This window comes from Populus euphratica, unplaced genomic scaffold (genome assembly GCF_000495115.2).
Source record: "Populus euphratica unplaced genomic scaffold, PopEup_1.0 scaffold185.1, whole genome shotgun sequence".
NCBI lineage: Eukaryota > Viridiplantae > Streptophyta > Magnoliopsida > Malpighiales > Salicaceae > Populus > Populus euphratica.
The window spans coordinates 55,049-64,984 of record NW_011499982.1 but is presented as its reverse complement, the minus strand read 5'-3'; the positions used below and the strand labels follow the sequence as shown (position 1 = coordinate 64,984).

The following is a 9,936-nucleotide window of genomic DNA, read 5'->3' as shown; positions in this document are numbered from 1 at the left end:
TAATAATTGTATAAGAAATACTTTCTATTAATACTTGTGTAAAAGATATTATTTCTCACTAATGTTTTTTAATACTTGTATAAGAAATATTTATCTCCTATTAATACTTATATAAAAGATATCTTTCTCCATTTATACTCATTAATGTTTATATTAGAGATGTTTATCCTTTAAAAATATTATCATGATAAAACTATCCTTCAACCTCTTTATCTTAGAACAAAAAAAGAATTAAATACTTTTTGAATTATGAGGTAAGAGGTTTAAGTGTTTTTACATTAAAAAGATATCAATATAAGAATACCCTAATTTCATAACATAAAAGTTATTTAAGCATATTTATTCTTCTTCTTCTTTTTTATAAATTTATTAACTTTAATATCAAAATGTATTCAAATATTCCGAAAAAGGTACCCAAAGACATTCTCGACATTCTTTTAAGAGAGTTTTTTTAAATATTAAAGAATGGAGCTATTTGAATAGGCACGTTGCATAAATTTATCTGAATTTTACACTTCATCATCGTGCTAGGCAAGGAACTAGGTCAAGGAATTTTAAAATTTACCTTTCTACCTGGATTTAATAACATTACCAAAACCAAATAGACTATAAAAGCTAAACTAAATATAAAATGATTTTTTTTTCAAAATATAAACCAATACCTCACTGATGCAGTCGCATGCCCCCTTAGCCCCCTACTCCCACCTCTACTCATCTACTCTCTTGATCTCTCCTGCCTGCAACTCTCTAGTCTATGCTCTTTCTTGCAGCTCTTTTCTTGGTATGTTTCTTCTTTGGTTGCGTTAAATATTTATGTTTTCTTTTGTACGTTCAAGGTTTTTTTCCCCCTAGGTTATGATTATATTGTTTGCTTATGGTATAGGATTTTGATTCACCTTTTCGAGGGTTTATGAGTTTAGATAATTTTCTTTTCAATGAATTATTTAAGATTATGTTTCTCCCTAATTTTTGGCAACTACTAGTCCGCATAACTCTATATCTTCTTCAATCACCATCTCACTCCACCATACACCATAATCTTTCGTTGTTACAACAACCATCATTGCTTAACAAACATCCAACATACGTTAATAATGTAAGCAATGGTTTTTTTTTTTTTTGAATTCCTTGATCCATGTGATCTTTATTGCTATTGTTAATAATGTAAGCAATGGTTTTTTGATAGTTCATTTGATCTTTTTGATTTGTACTGCTATCATAGTATTCTTGTGTTCTATTCTAGTTCAGGGATTGAGCCGTAATGGATTTTCCATGGATCGAGGTATGTCCTTAATATGTATATTCTCTGCTCCTCATGCTTAAAGATTATCTTCTATATACGACTTGGTTTTGCATGGTTTTTCCTGATTTGTATTTTAACGAAAACTAATCTGGAGTTCTTAGGTGATGACTTCAAAAGCCAGGAATCACATGTTCCTTGTAATGTTGTTGATTTCTCCACAGAGGTACTACATGAGCCCTGCTAGAGTTGAGAGCATTTTATATGTCATGTAGTATTCTTTTTCTGTAAATTATGCATGTAGAAAAGGAATGTACTATTTTGTCCTTGTTGAAATATTCAGTGATAAAGGGCGAAATAATATATTTTTTTTTCCGTAAAAAATAAACCAGATTTATATAGATAAGTGAAGCTATAACAATATTAGCACAATATCATAGTAAATAAAGATTACAAAAAAGGATTAAAATCAGCCATTTTAAACGACAATTGTACAGACAAGGATTCCATTTAGAGAAGAGTCCCAGATAGAACATGGTATAATTAATGTCTGAATCGTCATCTTGTTAATGGTTTCTCGAGTTCCCAATTCAGGCACTCACTACTATCTACTCAGAATTCGAGGCAAATATATAGTACCCGAAATAGGTAGGACAAATCAGTAAATCAAGAAATCAAGTTAGAGGATAATTAACAAGTTTTATAGATCTGATTTTACCTTTCTTTAATTTGAGTTAAATTTTATAGGTCTGATTTTTCTTTTCTTCAATTTAATGCTCAGATCTTGTGATTTCTTGCTTGTTATATTTGATTGTTGAATTACAAGCAAAATAACCAAAATTGCTAATTCAATTTATTATAATATATATTATTTCAAATAGTATAATTGAATTGAATTATATAATTTAATATTTTATTTTAAATATAAAAATTATAATAAATTAGTAATTATATCAAAATCACGTATAAAATTAAATTCAATATGGTTTTAAAGATACTGGTAGGCGGTGGCATCATAAAATTTGTTTGTTTAATACTATCCTATGAACATTAAAAAAAACGATGTAAGATTCGTGAATATCCCATGGCTACAAACAAGAATTTGTGGCGTGTTGACGTATGTTGGAGGACTTATGATGGGAGACCTCCTTGTGCTGTCGTTCTCGTTCACATGCCAGTGGCACCTCTCGTCAAGAACACTGGAAAATTTATTTTTTTGGTAATTTATAGATTCATCAACTTTTTTTTTTATAAAAAAACTGGCAGTGGTATTTATATTACAAGCAAATTAGTAGGAAGCGAGCGCCCACATGGGGAGCTGACGTCTTCATAACCCTGCATGAAATCGTAAGTGTCTCAACGAGGCCAGTGAGGTCCAGGGGTGTTTCACTCTGGTCAAAACACTAATTTATTAAAATTCGAATATTTTTCTTAAATTAATGTTTTTTTTATATTTTTAGATTATTTTTTATGTTGATTTTAAAATATAAAAAATATTTTAATATATTTTCAAATAAAAAATACTTTAAAATATAAGCTTTATCAGACTTTTTGTTGTAAATAATAAAAGACTATTTAAAAAAATTAATTTTATATTAAAAAATATAATTTATTTCATGTAAACATAAAGTATATATAGAACTCTTTATTTTACGTTAAAAAAAATAATTTTTTTAATATTTATATAATAAATTTTAATATAAAATAATAACTAACAAGGAAAAGATTGTTGGCTCACGTATATTGAACTAAGCTGAGTAAGAGGAAAACCTCTAATTAGCCTATGTGTAAGGCAATACTTATACTTTTCAAACCTTTTGTCCTTAATAATAATTTGTTTTTGGCTTTTAAATTGAAACCATAATTTTTAAAATACTTGGAATTCCAACTTTTTTATATTTTAAATTATTGTAATAATTTTTTAATTTATTTTCTACCTAGCTGTTACATGCTAGCTGTTCATATATACTATATATTTTTTACAATTAAGGTGTGCTGAAAAATATAGTATTTTTTTGCATTTGCAAAACTTAGTATTTTCATGTGTTTGTAAAGTGTTTGCAAAGCTTGCTGATATTTATTTTCAATCATGGTCTATTTATTTTTATAACTCTTGTTTAAAAAAAAAACTTGTTAAATTCTAAAAAAATAACCTTGCATTAAAAAAATATCTTTTAAAAATAATATCTGTATACAACTTAAGTTTATCTTAACCATCGTATTAAGAAGCGATAAAAAGTAACATATAAGGTTATTAAGAACGGATATAATGTAACTTTATGCTCTTGGAGCTCGGAAATTATCCCTTACAGGGCTTTCTCCAATGGGGTGTTTGCCAATGGAGAGAGCTACAAATTTTATGCATCCTAACATCTGTGTGAAGGAATACAACGATCTTGCTTTGGAATTTAATGGAAAATTGAATCAATTGGTGCCAAAACTGAACGATGAACTTCCTGGAATGAAAGTGTTGTTTTCAAATCCACAGGACTTACTGTTGCAACTCATCACAGCATCCTCACTGTATGGCAAGTTTGATTATTTTTTTGTTGGTTAGTCAGCATCTGCTATTCTCTGCCACTGCTATTGACGACATTAAACTAACCAAAAAGAGCTGGTCCCTCAACTGATTTAAGGAGTAGATCAGTTAACTACTAACTGTCACATCAGACAAAAACAAAACAATGTGATTTGTAATTGAGATTTTCTTCCCGTCCTCCTCCTCCTCATCCGGTGGAACTCTAATCTGTTCAGAGTCAAATAATGCTGTGTTTTCATTGCAGGATTTGAGAATGCTGAAGTAGGATGTTGTGGCCCAGGAACATTTGAGATGGGAATTATGTGTGCTCGAGAACATCCACTTACATGCACAGATGCCGCCAAATATGTCATTTGGGACGCCTTTCATCTCACTGACAGAACAAATCAAATAATTTCGGCTTATTTATTCAAGGATCTTAAGTCAAAATTTCTTTGAGTTGCAGTGTGATTGTTGGTGGTTGTCTGGTTGAATTTCGGAGAAAAAGGAAGGTAGCTATATTCATGGGTGTTGAATGAATACTACGGTGGTGGTACATGTATGGACCGTGGTGTTTAGAGAGAGCAATGACTGTTGGTCTGGATTTACGAAATTAGATATTTGTAGCCTAGATGGTATGCATGTGTATTTTAAGATGTGTATATATTATATTGAATTACAAAAAATGTAAATATTTTAATACATGATATATATATTAGCAAAATTTATACACTATATCCAATACCCTAGATAAAATAACTATTTAAGAAAACTCCATCCATTTGAGTTCAGATACATTAAATTCAGAATAATTCTCATCCTTATTAATATTCATTCTAAAAAGATAATAATATTAAAGAATAATATAGATTATATTTTGAAACTTCATCTAATAATTTAAACTATTAGATTGAAATATTTGTTTAACATGATATTGGAATTTTGATGATCAAACAGTCATGATTTAAAATTTCTTGAAACTTCATCTAATAATTTAAATTATTGGATTGAAATATTTTTTTAACATGATATCAGAATCTTGATGACTAAGCAGTCATGATTTAAAATTTTGATAAAAATTAAGTATAAAATAATGTAAATTTATATAAGTTTCAAATTCAAAAGGTTTTAACTTCAGAAATATATTAAAAAATAATATAAATTATATTTTGAGATGTATTTTAATAACTTGAACTATTGTATATATAAGCTATTGCTATCCAAAATTTTCAAATTCAAGGAATGGCTTCTCAGAAAACTTAGTCTAGAAATAAGTAGAGTGGTTGTGGTTAAAAACAACTTCTGGCTTGAAACTAAAAACTGCAGGATAAAATTTGTAGTTCGAAATATGGCCTGACTCTGAGTTGAAAGAACCGCTACTGATATCTTTCAACAATTTATGTTTTAATTACATAATTCAATAGCTTACAGAACATTATCAAGTTCATTTTCCATAAGCAACATCTGCAAAGATTGTCATGCGTGATTTGTCTCACTTTCACGGTTAAAGGATAACCTAACCAATCTGGCTTCAGTTGCCAACTTTATAACACAAGATCACTGAAAAATGGCAGAAGTAAGTGAAAGCATAATTATAACATAGAAAGCATAATTTTCCCAAATAGAGCCTCGAGCTTTAGGAATTCATCCATTCTAAACAACAGAAAACCAATCCTTATGAATTCATCGGAATAATGATCTAAGTGCGCTCCCATATCTATGAAAAACACCAAATTCTGTTTCAGCCTAAAGAGGAAGAAGTTTTCCATGCAGTTCATCTCCGTCATAATTTCATTGCAAAAAGAAGCAAAGCCGATGAATGTTTTGCTTTAAAATTTGTTTTCTTACTTGGGATTAAAGATAATGTGACCCAACAGAGCTTTTCAAGGGAATGACTTTAGGAGAAACACTAGACAGAGGTTGTCTGATATTTATGCAATCCACGACCACATTTAGCCTAGATATTCCAATTTCCAACTATAAGGCCAATTGCTCCACATGCTTCAGGGATAAATAAATAAATAAATAAATAACAACTGCGATGTAAAATTTGAAGTTCAGAATTCTATTTAGCATGCAGTAACTTACAGCATGGATCCTGAGTTATTACCGCAGTTCACTGATATATCAACAATTTACGTTGTGAATGGATGGTTCAACAAACTTGTTGAGCATTAAAAAGCATGTTTTCCAGAAAGACCAGCCAAGAGAGGAAGCTTCTCAAGTTCTCATGCTGAAGTTGTTTCTGAAATTCTTTAGGCTTCAAGTTTCTTCTCATATTCCTCAATCGACTTAAAGAGCTCTGAAAAATTTCCTTTCCCGAATCCTCCACATCCACTCTTCTGGTATTCCCTTCCCTTCTCATCCTTGAGCATGCACCCCACTCTCTGAATTATCTCTATAAAGATTGTTGGCCTGCCAAAACCACAACTAAATATATAAATCCCCTCGGATTTTCCTAGCCAGAGGCCTAACTAAACCTTGTTCATGATCCAAAACTTATTTTAAAGATGCCCCATTAACATTAAGTTTCCAGCACTTTTTTTTTAAAGGAAACAATTAGCGATCCCATAAGATCAAAGAAAACTTCATAAGATAAAATAAATGAACTCAAAACTATCCATCCTATAAAGCAATAATAAATTCGCTCTATCAAAGAAGTTTTGGAAATACCTATCACCAACAGGCTTGGTGAAAATCTGAAGCAAAGACCCTTGATCATCTCGATCAACCAAAATCCCCAATTCCTCACACTCCTTAATCTGCTCATCGCTCAATACATCCCCAGCTCTACTCTTCAAGTTCTTATAATAAGTGGGCGGTGGCGAAGGCATAAACTCAAATCCCCCAACTGCACTGCACTTCCTCATCTCCCTCAATGTCCTGAAAATATCCTCACTCACAAGCGCCAAATGTTGCACTCCAGCCCCTTCATTGTGCTCCAAATAAGTCTGTATCTGACTCTTCCTTTTAGTCCCCAAAACCGGCTCGTTTATTGGCAACAGTACTGTCTCTTCGTTATTTGCCAAAACAACCGCATTCAACCCACTCTCGCTAGTCCCAACATCCTCCGCCGTGAACTCCGCAAACTCATGAAAACCAGTGAACTCCTTAACGTTTCCAACCGCATGGTCTAATCTCCTGATCCCGTAATCCAAAGGAAACGATGACACTGCCTCGAATTTAGGCAAAAACCAATTGTCAGGGCTAGAATCGTCGTTTTCAGAATTTCTGTAGCTTACGTATCTTAAAACGACGTCCCCGTAGAGGTGAACCTCGGTGATAACGGCACCATTATCAAGGAGGATTGGAGAGGCTGAAGGGCTTGGCGCCGTGTGCCACGCTGGTGGTGAAGGCTAGCTCGGCGTCGTCAACTTCGATGGCGATGGCGCGGACTGCGAGGCCGTGTTTGGCGGAGAAGTTGCGGCAGGTTTCGTGGTTGAAGGTGGGGATGGAGGCGGTAGCGGTGTGGGAGAGGTTGACGTCCATCGAAGCTATAGAGGGAGAATACGGGGCAGTGAAGGGAAAGTCTAGGTGGCCGGAGCGAAGGAGGTAAGAGGCGTGTGTGTGCCGAGTCCCCAAGAGAAACGGCGTGCCGTGTTTGTTGCGTCCGAGCACCAGAATACAACGTGGTGGAAACGGTTCACTTTGAAAAGGTCGGACCGTGAGTTGGTTCTAACAAAGTTGGAGAAACCGACTAGCTTGAACTTACCTGGTGTCTCTGATGTCTCATTTTCTTTGCCCATTGTGTCGGCTCTCAATTTTTCTGGTTTACCACTCTAAACTGGAAAGGGGCTCGGAATGGCATTTGCAGATGATCATGTCCTATCAAGTCAGAGAATTCTGAAACATGAGGACTGTGGATTTTATACGACGTGTCAAGTTAATCGTTCTCGTACTTATCGGCTAGAGCTGGAGTTTAGAAATGCACGCCTGGGTGCAAGCGGATTTCGAGGCCAGCACCTTATCTTACAGGGTCTGTATCTCGAAAGAAAAATGAAGTGATACAACATGTTTTTATTTTATTTTATGATATTGTATCCACATTATCTTGCGTGTAAGATTTTAAATTTGATTTTTAATGTAAGAGAAGAAAGAGTTAGTGTTATGAATGTGTTTTTTGTTTTCTTAAAATATATTAATTAATGAATGAAAAAATAATATATAATGAATTAAAAAATATATGAATCCTAAATAAATAAATAAAATTATGTTTTGATTTAAAACTATTTTTTTATCATGTTTACTTGAAAACTGATAAAAAGAAGAGAAAGTTGGGGGAGGGGGAGAGTAGACAGAAAGGGAAAAGGTTTGACTGATCACTTTCTAGTCATAAGACATTTGATCTTGTGTTAATAGATTTGTCTTAAAAAAGATGTTTAATGAAGATAGTTTTACCTTTAATTATAATTAAAAAAAAGTAAATAGGGGATAGTAAAAAGATTTTAATAGTTTATTTTTTTATTTTTAGATTAATTAGAAGGTATTTTGAAGCTAAAAATATATTTATTTAGATTTTTAAAATGTCCTTTTATTATAAAACAAATTAAAATTTAAGTTTTTGAGTACGAAAACTCGTACCCCATCTCTCTGACAATCAAAATTACTAGAAAATGTTCTAGCGGACCAGACGTCACCTTAGATATATTAAAAAAAAAAAAAAACACGACCAGATGACTTACCATTTGCTTCTTTTTTTTTGAAAAATAGCATGGGACCCCAAGCATGCCTGAGGATTTTCCCAGCAGCTCATAGCTTTTAAAGCCAAACAACGCCTGATTTTTATTGTAAATTTAATTAATTTTAATTAATATTCTCTATTTTATTTTTTAAATGTGTACTTTAACTATTTTTAAGATTGCAATTAATATTTTGGATGTTTATGTAATTTTACATTTTTTTTAAAAATTATTGTAATTTATTTTTATTTTTTTGACAAGTTTTTTTTTTATAGATTAGTTGTATTTATATGATATATTTATAAAAATAAAATTCATATGTACATATCAATGAGAATAAAGCTCTTAAATAAATAGATTGAAATGTATAAAATAAAAAGGATAGCTAAGGTTACATCTACATTTATCTTTTGTTTCTTATTAGAAAGATTAACTTTTATTTTAGTCTGTAATTAACATTCATAATTTTTTTATTTATAATTTATTAATTCATATATTTTTAATTCATTATGCTAAGAATAAATGTCATTTTTATATTATTGGGTTAATAAATTTAATAATACCATAAAACATATTTATAACATCAACACCTTTTTTTTGTGTTAGATTTTAACTTGGAATCTTATTAATAATATAGCATATGTATATGGATAGAGATGAAAATTTAATTTGAATTCAATAAATATCAACCAATTTGAATGAACGATTTTTTTATAATAATTATTTTATTTTATAGATAATAAATAAGATATAGATATTAAATTATCAAAATCAACCCAAAACTCGAGCTATATATTTGAATTATATAGATATTTATGTAGAATATTTAATAGATACTTTTGTAATTAAATATAATATATAAATATCTCAATACTGACACGATACACACAAGGTATACACACACAAGATGAAGAGGACCGATTAATTGAACCAACATGCTCAAGAAAATGCTCCCATTAGGAGATCTTAAAATGACTGCAACAGCTTTATCAAAAAGAAGAAGACCGCAGCAGTAATTGCAGGGGAGAACAAAAGAAAGGTGCTACAGCAGAGGTGAAGGAACTCATACCCCCTTCTGGGATATGCTCTTTTGATTAACTTTAATTTTAATTCAAAAAAGAAAAAAAAGGAAAAAAAAGGTAAACTATAGACAGGAACACAACTGGTTGGGTGCCACTTCCAGTTATAATTGAATCTATTGATCTGTTTCATAGTCTACAAAAAGAGTGAAAGGGAGTTATGTTCTTGTAGATATGGGCGAGAGAGCTTCAACCCAGATATAGTAGTTTAATACATATCCCCCGGCTGCTGTATCCACCGTCGTCTTGTAAGGATTCAGATAGAAAGTAAATAAAAAAAAACAAATAATAGAGTAGGATCTTTAGGCCATGTTTATTTTTCAGAAAATAATTTTTGAAAAATTACTTTCTAAACTTTTCTGTGTTTGTTTATCATTAGAAAATTTGATCAATGGAAAACATTTTCCGGTCAACAAAAAA

The 9,936-nt window shown here is 31.3% G+C and overlaps 1 protein-coding gene and 1 pseudogene across 1 annotated transcript; one reads left to right on the top strand and one right to left on the bottom strand.

Moving 5' to 3' along the window:
• Positions 1 to 3,519: 3,519 nt before the first annotated feature.
• On the top strand, positions 3,520 to 4,436 carry LOC105139838 (GDSL esterase/lipase At2g42990-like). Its single transcript, XM_011046448.1, has 2 exons — positions 3,520 to 3,768; positions 4,024 to 4,436. The coding sequence occupies exons 1-2, from the start codon at positions 3,564 to 3,566 to the stop codon at positions 4,215 to 4,217; spliced, it is 399 nt and encodes a 132-aa protein (XP_011044750.1). The 5' UTR covers positions 3,520 to 3,563; the 3' UTR covers positions 4,218 to 4,436.
• Positions 4,437 to 5,755: 1,319 nt separating this feature from the next.
• LOC105139839 (4-hydroxyphenylpyruvate dioxygenase-like) lies at positions 5,756 to 7,727 on the bottom strand (annotated as a pseudogene).
• Between the last annotated feature and the right edge of the window lie 2,209 nt (positions 7,728 to 9,936).

What these genes read in the sequence shown, in the direction of transcription:
- LOC105139838 (XM_011046448.1), top strand. Translation starts at nt 3,564, where the DNA reads ATGGGGTGTTTGCCAATGGAGAGAGCTACAAATTTTATGCATCCTAAC. An exon ending in CACAGCATCCTCACTGTATG is followed by an intron (nt 3,769 to 4,023) that starts GCAAGTTTGATT and finishes TTTTCATTGCAG; the next exon opens with GATTTGAGAATGCTGAAGTA.